The sequence below is a fragment of the Astyanax mexicanus genome, chromosome 24, assembly GCF_023375975.1.
Source record: "Astyanax mexicanus isolate ESR-SI-001 chromosome 24, AstMex3_surface, whole genome shotgun sequence".
NCBI lineage: Eukaryota > Metazoa > Chordata > Actinopteri > Characiformes > Acestrorhamphidae > Astyanax > Astyanax mexicanus.
In genome coordinates, this window is record NC_064431.1 from 18,599,502 (window position 1) to 18,620,855 (window position 21,354).

General features: G+C 39.9%; 1 protein-coding gene across 1 annotated transcript in view; it reads right to left on the reverse strand.

Annotated features, from left to right (window-relative positions):
• Nucleotides 1–21,354, reverse strand: part of cntn2 (contactin 2) — a 72,621-nt gene that overhangs the window by 17,712 nt on the left and 33,555 nt on the right. Inside the window, exons 7-18 of the mRNA XM_022682684.2 lie at nt 20,608–20,710; nt 19,090–19,271; nt 17,914–18,050; nt 15,117–15,246; nt 13,148–13,298; nt 11,245–11,372; nt 9,658–9,833; nt 8,721–8,841; nt 4,894–5,052; nt 3,709–3,858; nt 3,175–3,245; nt 1,820–2,054 (exon numbers count right to left, since the gene is read on the reverse strand). Of these exons, the coding sequence (XP_022538405.1) occupies nt 1,820–2,054; nt 3,175–3,245; nt 3,709–3,858; nt 4,894–5,052; nt 8,721–8,841; nt 9,658–9,833; nt 11,245–11,372; nt 13,148–13,298; nt 15,117–15,246; nt 17,914–18,050; nt 19,090–19,271; nt 20,608–20,710 (1,743 nt within the window). The remainder of the gene's footprint in view (nt 1–1,819; nt 2,055–3,174; nt 3,246–3,708; nt 3,859–4,893; nt 5,053–8,720; nt 8,842–9,657; nt 9,834–11,244; nt 11,373–13,147; nt 13,299–15,116; nt 15,247–17,913; nt 18,051–19,089; nt 19,272–20,607; nt 20,711–21,354) is intronic.

The following is a 21,354-nucleotide window of genomic DNA, read 5'->3' on the forward strand; positions in this document are numbered from 1 at the left end:
ATTAAAAACCAGGGTTATTCCACCAAATATTGATTTTTAGTCTCTTAAAACTTTATGAATATGAACTTGTTTTCTTTGCATTATTTGAGGTCTGAAAGTTCTGCATCTTTTTATTATTTCAGACATTTCTCATTGTCTGCAAATAAATGCTCTAAATGACAAGATTATTTGGAATTTGGGATAAATGTTGTCAGTAGTTTATAGAATAAAAAAACAATGTTTATTTTACTCAAACATAAACCTATAAATAGCAAAATCAGAGAAACTGATTTAGATTTTTTTTCCGGAGCTGTATATCCACAAGCGGCAATCTGCGGGTTCAAGAACAAACTTGCACTAAATTTGTGTCTGTAATAAATGTGGCAAAAACAAGTAGATATCAAAGTACAGTATAAATGAGACATACTTTTTTATTTTGTTAAACGTCGCCCCCTGTGGCCAAATCCTTTCATAACTTTGCAGATCACTACAGAAGCCGTACCTGAACATAACACCCAAGTTTCATCCTTACTGGCAAAGGACAAACCTGTCAAATGCCTGCTGAATCCTGATTGGCAGATGCTGTCTAAATATTTTAATTGAAGAACCTGTCCTTTGAAACTCCTTAAGAGCTTGTACACTAGATAATGTATACAAAGTTTGAGTTTGACTTGATGTGCAGTTGATGAGAAGCAGTTTTTTTAGCTGAACATGGCTGTGAAGTTTGGTTGAAATAAACTTGTGTGGTCAAACGATATAGCTGTTGAAGTGAATGTGGCTTCAATAACTCCAGAATAACTCATTGGAATATGGCAGCCATGTTGTTTTAGTTGGTTAAATGTCAACTTTTTCTTTTTAGGATTATTGAAGGGTCTGTTTTCCCAAGTATTTTGATATCATATACAGCTCTGGAAAAAAAGAGACCACTTAAAATTGATGAGTTTGTTTGATTTTAACAAACTGAAAACCTATAATCAAGAGGAAGATGGATGATCACAAGCCATCAAACCAAGCTGAACTGCTTGAAATTTTGCACCAGGAGTGGCATAAAGTTATCCAAAAGCAGTGTGTAAGACTGGTGAAGCAGAACATGCCAAGATGCATGAAAACTGTGATTAAAATCCAGGGTTATTCCACGAAATATTGATTTCTGAACTCTTACAGCTTTATGAATATGAACTTGTTTTCTTTGCATTATTTGAGGTCTGAAAGCTTTTTTTTGAGGTCTGAAAGGAATTTGGGAGAAATGGTGTCTGTAGTTTATAGAATAAAACAACAATGTTCATTTTACTCAAACATAAACCTATAAATAGCAAAATCAGAGAAACTGATTCAGAAACTGAAGTGGTCTCTTAATTTCTTCCAAAGCTGTCTATCCATTTCAGCCTGACTGGATGTATGGTTGATGAAAAGCAGTTTTTTAGCTGGCTGTGAAGTTTTGTTGAAATTAACTTGTGTGGTCAAACGATATAGCTGTTGAAGTGAATGTGGCTTCAATCCAGAAAAAAAAACTAATTTGCATATGGCAGCCATGTTGTTTAAATTGGTTACATTTTAAACTTTTTTTTTATGAATATCAAAGGGCCTTCTCTCCCGAGTATTTTGATACCAAATATGTCAGGACTGGTCAAAATTCCTAGGACTAGTTTAAGAAAAGTAAATGAACCCTGATTGATTCCTAATAAGAGGTGATCTGATCATCCATTACAATTACAGACAAACACAATCTATATCTCTATCTATCGTCAGTTATTATATTCCATAGCTAACTGAATATAATATAAGTACAAAGTTTTACGATGTTTAATATTGTAGTTTTTTTTAAAGATCAGAGACTCACCCTCCTCTGCAGAGTGCACCACGGCGATCTGGCTGAACGGGCCTTCACCTTTCCGGTTGTATGCTTTGATTTTCACCTCGAAGGGGCAGTAAGGCGAGAGACTCTGGTTGGTGTAGACGTATCGGGAAGATTCTACGCTGGGAACACGCACCACCGTCCACGCCGGAGCGTCCAGCTTCCGGAAGGCCAGGATGTAGCCGAACCCGTCTCCGTTCTGATATTCCCGTGCCATGGGCTACAGATCACATAGAAGAAAACAAGAGATTCTACGTGGTATCACTGTTATCACTGTCATTAAAACACTCAAAACTTTTTATAACATTTCAAACCGGCAATTTTGTTCCTGCTCTAATGCTTAAGACGTTCCCCAGTTAACCAACCAATAGAAATTTTGTCTTACTCATAAGAGGCTTGGGCCTGTATCTTTGTAAAGCTGTTTTGAGAGAATATTTGTTGTAAAAAGCGCTATATAAATACAATTTAATTGAATTTTATTGAATTTACAAAATAACATAGTTAACACACCTACGGATGCACTGAAAAGAAAATGTGTGGGCAAAACCAACCCCCCCCCCAAAAAAAGAATGAAATGTTTGGCTGATAGCACAATTCCACATTTTTTGCCACATTTTTTTCAAGTTTTGATTAAGCTTGTAATGTTTTTCACCATTGCATAGATTAAATAGCTTAAATATATGTATATATAATTTTTTAAAGAAAAGTAATTACAAAATTACACTTATTTAATTTTTTTCCCATTTTCTCTCCAATTTAGCTAGGCCAATTTTCCCACCCATTCAGCTGCTACTAAGCCGCATCTTCCCCATCACTTGTGATGCCACAACTAGCACATGCCTCCTCCGAAACATGTAAAGCCAATCACCGCCTCTTTTTTTAAACTGCTGCTGTTTTAGCAACACAGCGCACTCGGAGGAAAGCGCAGCGACTCGGTTCCGATACCTCAGCTCACAGACGCCTTGTGCTGATTAAAATCACCCTTTTGGTGTGATGATGAGGTGAAAGAGCGCCGTCTACCCACCCAGAGAGAGCATTTCCAATTGTGGTCTCTCAGGACTTGCAAGATGATTGCAAGGTGCATGACCGGGATTCAAACCAGTGATCACACACTGAAAAATTTTAACATTCCAGCAGACATACCAACAAACTCTGACACTGATGTGCAAATGCACCAGGCCTAGGCTTCAGGGAGGTGTAAAATGGTCTCTAACTCAGCCCTATTACATCAATCAAATTCTAATGTTTTAAAATCTAGAAAAAAACTCTTTCCTGGAGAGTAGAGACAGTTACTCCAACAAATTCTCTGTATATTGTAGCTACAAGGAGACATTGCTTACTGTCCAAGTAATGATGAGCTCGTTGCGGTCTCCTCCTCCTCCACCCAGACCACTGGGTGCCACTGTAGGAGCTGAAACACCAACAGACACAGAGAAAACAGCGCTTACTATATAAACACACACAAACCAGCTTAATACCAGCACAAAACCAGTTTAAAACTATCCAAAAAAAAAAAAAAAAGATTTATAATCCAGATCTTATTGTATTATTATAATCAATTATTCTAATTCACTAAACTAATCAGGTTTCATTATTTATTTACAATGTAGGAAAAAAATACAAATGAAAAATCTAATGAAAACGTGCGTCCAACCTTTAACTGGGACCATATTTAATTTGACATATTTTCTTATGGATAAATAAGTAAAGACACTAAATAAATAGTGGTTATGTTTTTAAGAAGTGTTAACATATTTGCACTTAAGCCTAGCTAAGCTAAGTTTGATCGATATCCAGAACTCAGGAGCCGTGTGTTTTGATGTGTCTGATATATACTGATGATGTATGTAAAAAGAGCTGAGAGTGTCTCTGACCTGCCTGTTTGGTCCGGACCGGCTGGGAGGGCATGCTGGGTTCTCCGCTGCCCAGAATGTTGCTGGCAATGACCTGGAACTCGTAGTCCATCCAGGGTCGTAGGTCAATCACACGAGCAGATTCAGCATTACCCTCGATGTTAGCAGGATCTACACAGGGCATCCCATAATAAACCACCATGAGGTCAACATGATCATTTAAATGAAACAAATTAATTAAATACATCCGCTTGAACTTACAGAAAATAACTGTATACTATTAAACTCTAGGTGTGTAGATGTAGCCTCATTTTGCTACTTGAATATATTTACCGTATTTTTTCGCACTTTAAGGCGCACCAGATTATTAGACTCATCAGTAAACACCTATTTTCAGGTCTATTTTCATACATAATGTGCAGCGGATTGTAAGATGCATTTTAAGCGACAATAGTAAGGAATAAGGGTGTCGCCATGTTTCCCTTCTAATGGGGAATTTCCTTTCAAAGGCAATTTGCACAGATTTCTCTCCTAAAAAACTGTTCGGGTGGGTATAGCACTTCTGTTTAGTTACAGTAAGCTTAAATGTCCAATATTTTCAACAGTGCAGTTAGCAGCACTTATTGCTAGTAAATGCCGCCCAACAGTGCTACACTGAGAAACCCTGAGTCTTCCGTTAACCCTGTAAGGCGAAAGAGCTAGCGCTGCAGTTAGCTGCTAATGCTAATACTGCTCCAGCTGCAAACCTTAGTTCTCTCCCCGGTAACGTTAGCTATGTTAGCTATCTCACCGCTACCATTAGCTAGCTTTCCGCTAACCTTTGTTCTCTCCCTGGTAAAGTAGCTAACTTGCCACTAACGCTAGTATGTTAGTTAGCTCTCTTCTAACCTTAGTTCTCTCCCCGGTAACATTAGCTAACTCGCTGTTAAAGTTAGTATGTGCTTTCCCACTGGCATTAAACGCATAGTCTGAAAATGTAATACCTACTGCAAATTTACAGTAAATTTAGGACATTAAGGAATTAGTAATTAAGACCTTAATTACCTGAATTTTATTTTAAGACATTTTAAAACTTTTAAGGACCCACAGGAACCCTGTGTATATTTTGCCCAGCTGTAAAAAAAAAAAAAACTGTAGAACATTTTTAAACTGTAGTGAACCAATACTTCATTTACTTCTTTTCACTTATACATGCTTTTATCTTACCTGTCCTCATCTTCTTCCAGTCGTGCGAGTGCTCAGAGCGGCCCATGATGACGTACTTCCCGATGGGGCTGTGATTGTCGTACCCACGACTCCATCTGAGCTCCACCGCTGTCTCGTTCACGCTCTTCACCACCAGACCCCCAGGGGGCCCCGGAGGACCTGCAGCAGACGAGACAGAGAAGGAGAAAAAGAGCGAGAGAAAGAGAGAGGTGAGTGTTGGGGTTTTATAATTACTGATCAGGGTCCAGAGTATGTTCTGTAATTTACCTTCTATCAGAGCCCCTCGATGGCCCGGGTGGGAGTAGAGTTGCACGGTGTACCGAAGGTTCGATTCTTTTTCGATACTACGTCATCACAAACGATTCGGTTCTTTAGCGTTCGATGCTTTCGATACTGTATATAGCCCAGTCACTAGCTTCAAATGAGTCAAATTAGTAGGCGCGATTTGATTCAGTTCATAAGAAAACTGATTCACACCGCAGCAGTCGGTGTGGCAGGATTCAGATAAACTTAGTGTTCTGAACAAATGAATCGATTCACGCGCAAGCCAGCAGAGCAGCAGCGAGTGTAGAATGGCGACGGCTAAAATAACAGATGTCTCTCGTCCGCGACTTGTGGACAAAACGGGCGCGAGGAGTGAAGTGTGGGAAAATAGTCTGAGATGTAGGCATCTGTTTTTTATTTATATTTTTATTTTTAAATAAAATTACGAAAATAACGAAAACTGAAAGTGAAACTAAACTACTTTATTTATTAGCGCTGTTTTCACTCCCGCAGTTGTACAGCGGGGGGTGTTGTGCCGATTCTGTCCGCGAAGCGGGAGTCGGATTCAGTAGCGGATTCGGCACAAGCGCGGCGGCACCTCGCGGTCCGCGGTGTTAGTTGTAAGCGCTCGCGCTAGCCGCAAAATACGACAGAAAACACTGAGGGAGACTTATGTGTGGGACTAGAATATGAGCACGAGGAGATAAAAGAGAACCTTTACCTGTGAGTAGCTCACATCAGAACACGCAAATCTCTCTCTCTCTCTCTCTCTCTCTCTCGCTGTGTCTCTTTCTCTGTGTCTCTCTCTCGCACGTGAACGCCTCCACGTTTGACCTGCAGCACTGTGTTTAGCTGTTCTTAAAAATCATTTTAATTAAATAATAGTTCTATGCTTCTATGTTACAGTGTTATTTAACATAATTCTGATCATATTTCGCTCATTCATTTAGCAGTCAAGCACCCTGATCTCTACAAAGAGCTGAGAAGTCGACAGGTTAGTGGAGTTAGTCAAGATACACTCTGTCTGTAGCTTTACTAAGATTTACTAGCGACTGCTAGTAAATCACGTTAACACGGAGAGGAGTGTGCAGGAGTTTTGTTTTGGACCCGTGGTTTTCTCTATTTCTCCATTATCCCATTGGCTGTGAAACATAAACTCAAGATGTTCACGTTTTCGCGTTTCCATCGCAAATCTGTGGTCAGGCACGTAGCCTGCTTGATCGTTACACTGAACATGGGCTTATTAAAAACGGTAAACGGTTGATTAATAAAACGGAGCAGTGAGTGTTAAAATGAACATAACATTGTAATGTTCTTCTGTCTCTTTATTTTCCTTATTCAGAACTTAACTTCTGCCCGCCCGTCAGGTTCACATAGTCAGGCTACCATTACCTCTGGTTTTAGTTTTTAGGAAGTGGAAGTAGATAATTATGTTATAGTTAAGGTTATAATAACGAAACTTGTTTTTTGTTCAAATGTTTCATTTTAGAATAAAAACGTTTGCACCGATTGTTCAGTGTTCAATCCAGTTCAGTCAAAATAAACATTTTATGTTCAGATATTTTTATTGTTTTTTTTCTTCTTCCAAGTATCGTTTTGGTATCGAGAATCGTGATACTACAGTTGGTATCGGTATCGAAGTCAAAATTTTGGTATCGTGACAACCCTAGGTGGGAGAGAGACGTACGGCGCAATTACGGAGCTTTCAGCACTAAAAGCTCTGTGAGCTGCAGCGTTTTTACAAAGAGCGCAATTTACATCAGAGAGCTGCTGACCGTCAGAAGTGTTTGCTAAAAATACTTCAAAACAGGGCAGCACAGTGTGAACCAAACACTAGTACAACCTTCATAATAGTAATAACAGGACTGTGTGTTTTAGACAGATACCTGGCGATATGATGCACATCCCTATACAATGGGTTACGATTCGATATATTATGATTATTGGTGTCGATCGTTTTAAAAACTGAATCAGATTAATCACAACAAAGGAGGAAGCCGAGAGGTCGAGCAGGTTAAAGCGCTGGCACTATGATCAGAGAGATCGCTGGTTTGAATCCCGGTTATGTAGCTTGCCATCGGCTACCGGAGCTCAATTGACCTTGCTCTCTCTCTGGGTGGGTAGATGGCCCTCTCTCCCAACAACACTCAAAACAGTGATGTCACTCAGCATGAGGCGTCTGTGAGGTGTCGCACCAAAATGTGCACCAATAAACCACGGGCGCACAACGTCTCCTCTGATTGGTCAGAGCTGTCTGGCACGGGAGCAAGAAAGTAAATACAGCTAGAAGATTTTGTGTTTCACCGCATATATCTGGGCAGTGTGAAGCTGCATTAACGCTGAACATTTGCTAAACAGTGTTTTTTTAATTAGACGTGCAGCACAGATGCGAACAGTGCTCTTAGTGTGTAAACAGCATGGAGCAGCAAAGACAGTGTTTTGTTCATAGCAGTATAGTATATGGCTAATATATCATATTAGACTGCGACTTATCAGCAGCTCAATTAAAAATAAATATATTTGATAGCTGGGTCAGATCGAGACCAGATCACATTGTGGAGGGGCAGGGCAGATTATGGCAGAAGTTGATGTTAAGTTTAAAACATTTTAAACAGGACATATTATACAAAACTCACTTTTTTTACTGCTCTTATAAACAGTCAAAGTGCAAAAAAACATATTCCCTGTGTCAGGAATTATGTGGTTTTATTAACTGTTTGGATGGCTCCCTTATTCTCACATCAGAATAAAGGAATTTGCATAGAACCTCCCTGGCTCTGCTCAGTTGACTGGTCTTGATTTAGGGCGTCAGTGTGTCTTTGCTATCGTAACATCTGGAAAAGTACACCTTGCCCAGCTCCAAACACGCAAAACCATGTAGTAATTCTCTTAATTAATCATGGGTGTGTTTTGGCCGTGATGTGTAAAAAAACAATCAGCGTGTCACTTGCCATTCCCTTTAAAAAACAGGTGTGCTCTGACTTTGGTGCGTTGCTATTTTAGCAGTGCAGCGTTTCTTACCAGAGGAAACCTGACCTGCTCATTCACGATTGTTCATTCTGTTTATTGTTGATGTAAAAATGTGCTTAGCTGCCAACAAGCACACGCTATGGGTTTAAGCACTACAGTGTGTTCATGTGTGCGTGACAAGCAGGGGTGTATGTGTGTTGGGGATGCACTGCCAAGATAGCAATGAATGTCTGATGGTTGACGTCTGCCTTAAAGTTAAAGTCCATTTCAGTCAATGGTGCATCTGTGTTTTCTGTTGTCAAGATAGCAATACGCCAGAAATTCACCTGAACACACCCCATTTTCGAACCACCACACCCACCGGTGTACATATATATTTACAAGCAATTGTGTTTCATTGGTAATTAAACAATGAAAATGTTGGTGACTGTTAGTGGGCTGTAAGATAGCAATGAGCATTGTGACGTCCGGAACTAAAATGAAGGATGGGAATTTATAAACATCTACATGCAAATCCTGCATCTAACGTTCTGTAATGAAACACACACACACACACACACCCACACACACAGACACACTCACACACTTCTCACCTCTCACCACCAGCCGGCCGGATGCTACCGCACTGTCTACTACTGTCTGGGCGGAGCATGTGTAGATGCCTGCTTGACTCAGCTGAGTGTTCACGATGGCGAGGTCACCAATATTTTCCTTCTGCAGAAGATCACGTGAACACAGAGAACACACACAAAGAATAAGAGTTAATGTCACACCATATGGACATTATTCAACCATTTAATTCTAAATTCTCTACACTATCACTTTCCCAACCTCACTTACTTTCAAGTACAGTTATGCATGATTGGGTATTCACATTTCCACTTCTCAGAACTATTTTGTAACATATTTCTATTTCTATTTCTATTTCTATGGCACATCAGTCACTTTAGTCACATCAGTTAATTTAATGTCCATTAGCAACATCTATTGCACTGCTCCGCATCATCTATAATTAATTGCATAAATAAAATAAATTCCATGGATGACAATAGGGGTGGGCGATATGGCTCTAAAATAATATCACGATAATGCAGGGTATTTTTGTGATAACGATATACTTGGCGATAAAGGAAAACAGAAACATAATTCATTAATTTCAGGAATATAGTATAATAGTATAACAGTATAATCATAATTTGGCAAAATAAATAATATAGCATAAAATAATATAAATCAGCAAAAAATATTTTTGAATATTTAGTGCATGCATATAAATATCAAAGCTTCACAGTAAATAATAGACTACTTTTAAGAAAAAAAACATCCCTATTATCACAATATGGATTTTTAATATCATGATATTTCTGTGACAGGATATATTGTATATGATATAATATTGCCCACCCCTAGATGAAATTAATGAATATTATAGAGAAACTGTATCTTCAGCTGCTCTCTCTCTCTCTCTCTCTCTCTCTCTGTCATGTAGAAGAAGTGTGTGTGTGTGTGTGTGTTTGTACAGTTACGTACCCCTTCTATGCGATGGTAGTGGCCGTTTGGTTCCTCCAGGTCCAGCAGGACTCCGTTGAGGGACCAGGTGAAGGTCAGGTCCATGGTTGGGTCGTGGGAGGCGTGGCACTGCAGCGTGACGTTTTCTCCCTGGTTGATGTCGGCGTTGGAGGGTGCTAATGTAATTTTGGTGGCGTCTGAGCGTTGGAGGTTTTAGAAAGAGAGAGAAAAACGGGCAAAAACATTGACCATCAATTATAAAACATAAAAAAAAAATAATTAGGGTTTTAGCAAAGTTTTAGCAAAAAATACAGGATCAGATGAATTAGAAATGTGAGGCCAGGGCTCCAGACTAATGCTATACCATCATCCCGGGGCCGATTGACAAACAGAAAACAGCAGGAGGCGGAGCAAGAAAAAACTTTGCATTGCTGCAGTGTGCATGTACCATTAGACGCTGCACATTTTACAATATAAATAAAACTTTGTTACTAACCTTGTAATTAATTATGCAACTATTCATACCCCTTAAACCTTTTCACATTTTGTCACCTTATAACCACAAACTTAAATGTATCTTATTAAGATTTTAACTGATAGACAAACACAAAGTAGCACATAATTGTGAAATGGAACGAAAATTATATATGGTTTTCTAATTTTAATAAAATCGAGTATTCATCCCCCCTATATCAATACTTAGTAGCTCTATCTTTCTCTGCAATTACAGCTGTAAGTCTTTTAGGGTTTTCTCTACCAGCTTTGCGCTTCTAAAAACTGAGATTTTTGTTCATTCTTCTTTACAAAACAGCTCAAGCTGTTTTGTAAAGGGCCAAAGAGTCTAAAAGCAGAGAGAGTGCGCATTTCTAGCGCAGAAAACAGGCCAAAGAGTCTAAAAGCGGAGAGGGTGCGCAGTTTTAGCGCAGAAAAACGGGGCAAAAGAGTCTAAAAGCGGAGAGAGTGCGCATTTCTAGCGCAGAAAACAGGCCAAAGAGTGTAAAAGCGGAGAGGGTGCGCAGTTTTAGCGCAGAAAACAGGCAAAAGAGTCTAAAAGCGGAGAGAGTGCGCATTTCTAGCGCAGAAAAACGGGGCAAAAGAGTCTAAAAGCGGAGAGGGTGCGCATTTCTAGCGCAGAAAACAGGCCAAAGAGTCTAAAAGCGGAGAGGGTGCGCAGTTTTAGCGCAGAAAAACGGGGCAAAAGAGTCTAAAAGCGGAGAGAGTGCGCATTTCTAGCGCAGAGAAAGGGCAAATGAGTCTAAAAGTTGCTGTAATTAAGGAGTTTAATATTAAGAGACATCATGAAATTAAACATCAATTTGAAAAATCTTAGTTTACACAACACTGTCAAAGATAAAGACAGTAAGTCAAGTAAAATGGTGTGTAAATGAAATAATCAGGAAAAAAAGTATTATTTAAAGTGGAATATTTCATTATTTGTTTTATTACAGAGTCTGTGGCCCGTGACTTCAAATATATTTCTCCTTCTGGCCCCCAACAAAAAAAGTTTGGACACCCCTGATTTAAGTGGTCATATGATGACAAAATATGAAAGTATAAACATTTTTGCACAACAATACAAACCCCAGACAGATAATTACAGTGATGTACCTCTGACAGACAGGTGGCCGGTGCTGTTAGCTTTGCCCAGGTAATTCTCCGCGAAGCAGGTATACTTCCCCTCATCGGCCCGGCTGATGTTATAGATCCACAGGACCCCGTCAGGCATGACCGTTACCCTGTGGGCGATTTCATCACATACTATTACTCTGTACTGCAGGTGCCTGGCCTGGAGCCCATCTATCAAATGAAATCACTCATTATTTTATTGTTTGAACCCGTCTGAACCGTTTCTGAGAAAAGCTAGATGCTGCCAAATATGATGAAACTAACTGAAAGACTTTGAAGTTAGAATCTTCTTGAAGTTAAAAGTTGTTCCAGAGTAAATGTTGTTCTTCCCTGCCCCCCTCTTTTTCTTTTTCTTTTCATTTTTCTTTTCATCAGCTTTCATCACATTATGTCCTTGACGGGCTCATAACTCCACTCAAGACTCATCTGCCTGTCAGGCAGCTTTATTTTTTTAATTAAAACAAGGCAGAAATGCATAAAACGAAGACATTTATCTCTCGTACATCTCCTACACTGGTGCTTGAATGTTTATGAACCCTTTAGAATTCTCTATATTTCTGCATAAATATGACCTAAAGGTCCTTTAACTCGATATCAGTTTTATGTGATTTACAGGATTTATTTATTCTCTATTTTTAAGTACAGTTAAGTAAGCAACAGCAACATTATACAATAAAAATATGAGACCATTATTTACAGAAACTCATCCCACTCAAACAATTCGCTTATAAACATGTAAAACTATGAAACACTCTGGTGAAAGTAATCATCCAAATATTACTTCATCAGAAAAGCTTTTATGCTTTTTAATGCTGATGCATTAAGTTGTCAACCAAATTGTTGAAACAATACATGTTTGAAAGCTTGTCAGTTTGGAGCAGTGTAGCTGGGATGCCAACAGCCAGGCTCAACAGGGTTGGAGACAATATGCTACCAGAAAAAGATCATCCACAGCATCTCAATCAGACTTTTACTAGGCCACTCTAAAACCTATATTTTGTATTTTTAAGACATTCAGAGGTGGACTTTTGAGTGCTTTGGATCATTGTCCTGCTGCAGAACCCAAGTATGCCTGAACTTAAACAGCAGAATTCTGGGTTCCATCTTTTACAGCAAATTGTCCAGACCCTGAAGCAGCAAAGCAGCCTCAGACAATCACACTACCACCACCATGTTTTACTTTCAGTATGATATTGTTTTTTTGAAATTATGTGTTAGTTTTACGCCAGATGTAACATGACACACACCTTCCGAAAAGTTCCAAATTTAGACTCTTATTATCTTATTATTAAAAAATCATTAATACTAAGGTAAGTGAGACCTGCAGTTCTTTAGATGTTGTTCTGGGTTCTTTTGTGACCTCCTGGATGAGTTGGCCATGCCCTTTTGGAATAATTTTGGTCGGCCGGCCACTCCTGGGAAGGTTCACCAGTGTTCCATGTCTTCTCTATTTGTTACAAATAGCTCTCACTGTGGTTCTCTGGAGTCCCAAAGCTTTAGAAATGATTTTGTATCCTTTTCTAGACTGATAGCTGTCAATGACTTAGTTTTTTTATTTTTATTTATCTTTTTTTTAATTTTATTTTCATTAGATCACAACATAATGTGTTGCTTTTTGAGATCTTTTAGCTGCTTCATGTTGTCAGACAAGACAGTTAATTTATGGGGGATAAACACTTTTTCCACAAAAATTGTTTTTTTCCCTTAATAAATGAAATTATAATTTAAAAAGTGCTTTTTATATTTACTCAGGTAATATTTGTCTGACATTTTAGTAAGTTTGATAAACCAAAAAAAATTAAGTATGACAAAAATGCAAAAACAAAAGAAATCTGTAAGGGGCAAATACTTTTTTATGCCACTGTAAAATCACGGTATGCATTACCTGCTGCTGTTGGTCAGGAGCTCAGTGCCGCGGCTCCAGAAGAGCGTGGGTTTAGGAGCAGCTCGAGGTTTACACTCCATCTTCACCTGACCGCCACGGGCTGCCGGAACCAGCTTCCTCACCGGATTCAGCCTGAAATCAGGAGCCTGGACTGGAGTAGCGCAATCCATCCAGAACAGGAAGCAGAGAAGAAAAGAGGGGGGAAGAAAGGGAAGCAGAGGAGAGCAGGAATCACATGGTATGAGTGAAGGAAGGAGAATTTCTAGGAAGATTCAACCACAAATACAGCTAGAGTGGTTCAGGGTAGATTGGACGGGTGAAGCAAGATTGGACATTGCAGCAGATGCAGTCAGAGAATAGAGAGTAGAGAGAAAGAGATTAATATGTAATGCACTTGTTAGTACTGTGAAATATCCTAGTATACACACTTAGTCAAATAGAAGAAATCAACCGGCAGGAATATGAAACTTGGGGCCCTTTTTTACAGATCTATAGCGCACCAGTCAATTGCGGATTGCGCAGCTTGATTTAGGGCGTGTCAGTGTGTCTTTGGTATCGTAAGGACGCAAAAGATACACTTTACGTGTGTTAAAATACACAAAAATGCATGTACTAATTCTCTTAGTTAATAATGGGTGTGTTTTGGTGAAAATAACGTGAAATAAACCACTTGCCACTTGCCATTCCCTTTAAGAACCAGGTGAGCTCTGACTTTGGCACATTTGTATCTTAACAGTGCAGCACTTTGTGCATCTAATCAGAGAAAACTGACCTGCAAGTTCATGCTGAGAAGATACACCAGCAGCTCTTTTAAGGGAACTGCAATGATATTTTATTCTTAATTCTGTTTATTGTGGAAGTAAAAGTCAGGTTTGCACTCTGCAGCGTGTCCGTGTGTGTGTGTGTTTAAGAAGCAGGGGTGGGTGTACGTAGCACATGTGGTGCACCTATAGAAATGGACGAATAACTGTTTTTTTTCACCAGAAGTGTATAGGATGGATTATCGCAGGACACCATTAGGAACCTCTACAACTAGGAACCTAGTAGTAGTAATTAGTAATAGTAGTAGTAGTAGTAGGATGAAGTAGTAGGTTAAAGTAGGGTTGAGCAATATGGCCCTAAAACAATATCACGATATCTCAGGGTATTTTGTGATAACAATATTTTTGGTAACATAAAAGAACACTGACATTTTTTTAATTTATTTAAAAAATATGCTAATGCACCAAAATAAATATTATAGTTTTAATTAGTATAAATATTTTGATTTAGTAAAAAACAATAAGAAAAAATAAAAACGTCTGTTTCGTAAACTGTAAATATAAATATTATTAATATAGAATAATATGTAATATATAATTATTAATATATAAGTATAAATAATATTATTAATGTAAGACATAAAAAAGGGTGAGTTTTCAGTGAAGTTTCTCCAGCACTATGGCTGGATGCAGCAGCATTAGCATTAGCCGCTAACTGTAGCGCCAGCTGGACATAAATGTGGTTCAGTAAGCTAGGGTGCTATCAGATAGCGGTTCGTCCCACGTATCTTGTTTTAATACGATAAACATGCAGACTACAGTTCAATATATTCATTTCTGAACAGCAAAAAGGCTAGCACTGTGGTTAGCGGCAAATGCTAATGCTACTGCTTCCAGCTTAAGCGCTGGAGAAACTTCACTTAAAATTCCCTTATAATGCTGCACTTCTGAGTAAAAGAAAAGTTTACTTTTCTAATGACAGAGCACAGCACTGATATCTAGTGGGCGGGGTTTAAACACAACACTAAAGAAACCACTGTCTGACACCAACCTTTGGTGTGTTTTTTTTTTTTTTCGATACAGTATTGCAAAACAGAATATCACAATACAATATTTACATATTAATTTTTAAAAATATGTTAGTAAAATACGAGTTTGTTTGAAGCTGATTGATCAACTTCAGGTTCAGGTTCAGCAGTTGAGCTCACCTTGAACCCTGAGCTCTGCATTAGAGTAGATGGTGCCGTGCTTGTTCTCCGCCACACACTGGTACATCCCAGAATCCTCCAGGGCCAGGTTACTGATCTTCAGGAGGCCGTTGGTGACCTCCACGCGGTCCTGCACACAGTCAGCAGATCAAGACATCTTTCACTTTTGACAAGATACTCAAAGCATCTTTGACAAGCTTCTGTATCATCACTATCATCACTATCAGTGTGAGGTAGATCTGTGGGAGATTCCTCAGTCGGATGGAAGAAGGTCTGTGTCACTACAGACTTATCAGCTCTAACAGCTCCACTTCTCACACCATCCCCCCCCGGCAGACTAAACTCTCTACAAATAAGACATCCTGGGGGGTCGTGAGGCATTTGGTGGGGCCTCTGTGTGTGTGTGTGTTGTGGGGGATTTGTGCAGTTTTTCGCAGGGGATCTATACGTGATTGTGTGTGCTGGGGGGCTTATGCAGTATTTTGATAGGGGTTTCTGTTTGGGGGGATTAGGAAGTATTAGTAGTTTGCCGGTATTGTGCTGTGGATGTGTGTTTGTGTTAGGGGGTTGTGTGTTTGTGCGGTATTGTGCCAGGCATGTGTGTATGTGTTGGGGATGTGTGTATATGTTGCAGATGTGTGCATGTGTGGTATTGTGTCGGGGATGTGTGTATGTGTTGGGCATGTGTGTATATGTTGCAGATGTGTGCATGTGTGGTATTGTGCAGGGGATGTGTGTTTGTGCGGTATTGTGTCGGGGATGTGTGTATGTGTTGGGGGGGGGGGGGTGTTTTTGTGGTATTGTGCTGGAGATGTGTGTGTGTATGTGCCGGGGATGTGTGTATGTGTTGGGGTGTTTGTGCGGTATTATGTTGGGGATGTGTGGATGTGTTGCAGATGTGTGCATATGTGGTATTGTGCAGGGGATGTGTGTTTGTGGGGTACTGTGCCCGGGATGTATGTATGTGTTAGGAGGGATGTTCAGTATTGTGTGTTAGGGGGGAATGTGCAGTATTGTGTGTTGGGGGGATGTGTGTATGTGTTAGGGGGGATGTGCGGTATTGTGTGTTAGGGGGGATGTGTGGATGTGTTAGGGGGGATGTGTGGTATTGTGTGTTGGGGGGGATGTGTGGATGTGTTAGGGGGGATGTGCGGTATTGTGTGTTAGGGGGGATGTGCGGTATTGTGTGTTAGGGGGGATGTGCGGTATTGTGTGTTAGGGGGGGATGTGCGGTATTGTGTGTTAGTGGAGGATGTGCGGTATTGTGTGTTAGGGGGATGTGCGGTATTGTGCGTTAGGGGCGGATGTGTGGTATTGTGTGTTGGTGGGGATGTGTGGTATTGTGTGTTAGGGGGGATGTGTGTATATGTTAGTGGGGGATGTGCGGTATTGTGTGTTAGGGGGGGATGTGTGTATATGTTAGTGGGGGATGTGCGGTATTGTGTGTTAGGGGGGGATGTGAGGGAGCTTTGACAGGTACAGGTGCTGCAGGGCTGTTAGTGATAAGTGCTACAGACAGGAGATAAGGCTGAGAGTATCAGTGCTGTGATGTGAATCTCTGGGTGTCATGCTGAACAGTGTGCTGCTGCTGCTGCTGCTGGGGGATGAGGAGTGTGTGCAGTTTTGGAACTTTCTCAGCTCCGCCTGCTCTGTCTGCTGCTGCTTCCTCAAACTCCATCACAGGGCTGAGTGATATGGTAAATATCCCAATAGCAAAAAATTATATATGCGATGCGAATAACAATAAAGTCTCATGGACTCCACTTCTTAAGGAAACATTAAAGCTCCACTAGGTAGGATTGAAATTTTGTGCTCCTGGGCTCCCCCTGCAGTTGCAGAGTGTAATAAATGTTTCATTAGAACTAAAGGTCGGAAAGCAGGTCGCAGTTCTCGCGAGCGTTGGTCGCGAGTCTGGTTTGAGCTCAGAGGAGCGCCGGCACAGACACGAGAGCACTGCTATTCCTCCTATTACACCTCAATGCAGCGCTGCAGTGAGTTTCAAGCTGTAATTTTACTTCTTTAAAAATATAAAAAATCAAGGAAATCCTACCTAGTGGGGCTTTAAGTGCTGTAGGATTTTCCAGGAAAAAACACTGCCCTGACTTTAGACTTTAGAATTGATAATAAAACACAGTGGATCAACACCAGCAGATGACATGTCTCTCCAAACCATCACTGATTGTAGAAACTTCACACTAGACCTCAAGCAGCTTGAACTGTGTGTCTCTCCACTCTTCCTCCAGACTCTGCTCCCTTGATTTACAAATGAAATATAAAATTTACTGATGATCAGTGATGGTTTGGAGAGACATGTCTGTCATCTGCTGGTGTTGATCCACTGTGTTTTATTTTATCAAGTCTAAAGTCAGTGCAGTTTTGTTTCCCCACAAAATCATACAGAACTTCATGCTCCCCTCTGCTACTGACAACTTTTATAGAGATGCAGATTTCATTTTCCAGCAGGATTTGGCACACTGTACACACTGCTAAAAGTACCAATTGGTCTTATATAATATTCTAATTTTCTGAGAAACAGGGCTTTTGGGTTTTCATTGGTTGTAAGTTGATAATCTTCAGCTATAAAATACATAAACACTTTAAATAGATCACTCTGTGTGTAATACATCTATATAATACATGAGTTTCACATTTTGATGTGAATTACTGAAATAAGGTCAATTTTGAATCATAATCAAACTTTTTGAGATGCAGTAGTACATGGTATATGTAAATAACTCATTTGACTGTGCCAAAATGCAGTCTAAATCAATGTGTGTGAGTGTGTGTGTGTGCTGACCTGTGTGCTGAGAGGCAGTCCGTTGCGTAGCCAGCGGATGCTCGGTCGTGGTTTTCCTGCAGCTACACAACTCCAGTGCAGCTCGGAACTGATCTCCACCTCGGAATCACTCATCACCTGCAGCCACTCGGGCTGAGCTACACACACACACACACACGTAATCATATCATTACTCATCCAGAACGCCTTAATATCAGTGTGTGGGAGCGACACAAAGAAAGCTCTACAGTATGAGCTTCACAGAGATGTACTCTTGTTCTAGCATCTAGCATCAATACATACCAATTTAAAGTGACAAAAGAAAACTGGGACATCGTCTCCTGCTTTTGTTGTAGTAACTGTCTCAACTGTACAGAGAGAACTTTCTACTGTATTTTGAATCATTGTCTAAGTAAGAACATAGTAAAGCCAGGATGTTGGGCGATCATATCTCCAATTCCCCACCTCATGCCATCCAAAACTACTGGATAGAGCATATGATAAATCAAATTTGAAATGATTTGTCAGCTGTAACAGAGCAAACAAGGCCTAAACCCTTTAGAAGTGCCGTACCTTGCAAGTACCCCTCGCTGCAGAACCACAAGTCCAGGGGGTGGGGCTGGATCTGATCCAAGGGGTGGAGCCTGACCTCCTGACCACCCATATCTTCTTTTCATTGGTTTTAAGTCATCGCATTTCAATTCGTCGTTAAACTTAACACGTGTCGCTTACGTTTCCCGACCAGGAATTATTTTATCTTATCAAATAAATCCTGGAACCCAACCTTAAGACTTTTACCGTTTATAGATCAAAATGTTATTTGCTACGTAGCACATTTAAATCACACAATACAGATTTAAAAGAAGGAACATGTCTGTGATTACAAACATAATAAAATGCTGTACATTTCCTATATAAATATTAACTATTTCATTTTTTATCTTTAATAAAAAGGGCCTAAAGACAAAATAAAAAATAAATAATTAAAATAAAGGATGCCAATGAGTGTCTTATCTACCAGCTACCATGTTCATTTATTATTACAGATATTAATACACAATCAAAACGAGTGAGTAAAACCGGATGCGGAAGAGTCCGATCTGCTTCAGACCAATGAAAACACGACGTAGGAAGAGTTGGATCAGATCCAGCCCCACCCCCTGGACTTGTGGTTCTGCAGCGAGGGGTATCTCGTACCTTGGACAGAGACGCGCCCCTGGTGTGTATCCCGTCCCTCTGAGCTGTAGGCTTCACACTCATACACGCCCTCATCATCAAAGCTCAGGTCAGGAAGGGTCAGGATAGGTCCATCTGCACTCGCTCCCACCTTCGAGGGTAAGATCCCATCCACCTTCCTCCAGCGCAGCTTCGGTGTAGGACTGAGAGCACAGAGGATACAGATCAGAGATCAGTACACTGGTGGAAAGCAGGGCATAATGGAATTGAAAAATGTTCATGTGTTTGTAACACATGTCTATACAGCTCAGTTTCTCTGAATTTGCTATTTATAGGTATATGTTTGAGTAAAATGAACATTGCTGTTTTATTCTGTAAACTACAGACAACATTTCTCCCAAATTCCAAAAAAAAAATATTCTCATTTAAAGCATTTATGTGCCGAAAATGAGAAATGGCTGAAATAACAATGGCAAGTTCTCCTCCACCAGTCTTACACACTGCTTTTGGATAACTTTACGCCACTCCTGGTGCAAAAATTGAACTGATGACTTGTGATCATCCATCTTTCCTTGATTATATTCTAGAGGTTTTCAATTTGGTAAAATCAAAGGAACTCTTTTTAAGTAGTCTTTTATTTTTTTTTCCAGAGCTGCATTTATACACTTTACATTTATTGCGTTTAGTTTTGGTTTCACAGTGCAGTTTTTGCACGAGTGAGATTTGTCAGACGTCAGCATGCTTTCTTTTTTTCAATTGGGCAAGTTCCTGCCACAATCTGACTCCCTTCAAGTGCAGGTGCGCCCCACAGCAGAATAGGCGTAAAAGGTGCTATTATTCGTATTATTAGTACACTGTTTTTATTAAAAATTTTATTCTGTTTCCTCTGCCACACCCATTTTCAAAAGTTTGTTTCTTTTGCACTTCATATTCATATTAAATAGCTTATGGTTGTATTGCATTTAAAGTAAATACTGATCATAAAATAGATATGAAATACCATCCATTCAGTAGGCTATTAAACATTGTTTACAGCTGTTTGAGAGCATATGTGGGGGCCTAGTTTTCACTAGGTTAGCTAGGTAAAGTAGTTAACTATTATATCCACTGCCTTTTATAGAAGAGGAACTGTGTCTGTGGTTGAAGAAGCTACATTTAAAACCTCTATTTGTAAAGCCATGGAAGTTGTTTGTTCAAGTTGTTGGCATATCTCTTTTAAAGGCCTATTGTTTTCATTCTTTAGCTTTTTTTTCGGCTAATGAAGTATTATTTCTTCATATATTGTGTAATTTTATGGCAATAATAAAAAATGATAATAAAAAATACAGTGATATACATTTTTGGTCATTCCACCCAGCTCCATTGCGTACCCTGATAATTGTGAAATTCATCACAATACACTGAACTATTGTCATGCTGCCCATCCCTAGGTTTCTATTGTGATTTTATCTGAGTGCTGTGTTGCAGCGTGTTGCAGATGGAGAGCTGGACCAGCAGGAACTCCACAGGGAGCTGCAGCACCGAGCCGAGGGCACGTACTTGCCGTAGGCGAAACACTCCAGCTGGGTGGTGTGTCCAGCCAGCGCGTACGTCTCTGAGGGGAAGCGCACGCGGATGTTCGGGGCCGACTTCCTGGGGGTAGCTGAAGACAGCAAAAACACAAAGATAAAGGAAAACAACTATCAGCATTCTAATAGTCAATGAAGAGTGTATCTATTTAAACATTAAAAAAGATACAGTAAATATAATAAATATAAGACAAGATACTCCTTTTTAAATCTCACAGTGGAGACGTTTAGCAGAACAGAGGACAGAACAGGAGTGTAAGGTCTCAGAATCCGAATCACCCAAGAAAGACTTTTTCACATTTTGTTACCTTACAACCACAAAACCTAAAAGGTTACAAAGTTACAAACTTCAACTCTTCCAGAAAGGCCAGATTTGTGGAGTTCACAACTTCATCATCATCTGGACAGATTCTATCACCTGAGGTATTGATTTCTGCAGCTCCTCCAGAGTGACCATGGGCCTATTGAATGCTTCTCTAACCAGTGCACACCTTGCTCGATCTGTCAGTTTGGGTTGATGGCCATGTCTTGGTAAGTTTGCAGTTGTAGAATACTTTTTTTCCATTTTTGGGTGATGGATTAAACAGTGCTTAAAGCTTAGGACGTGTATTTTTAACCTCTACAACTTTTACTCTGACCTGTCTGGTGAGTTCCTTGGTCTTCATGATGCTAGTGTTCTCTAACAAACCACTGAGGCCTTTACAGAACAGGTGTTGAT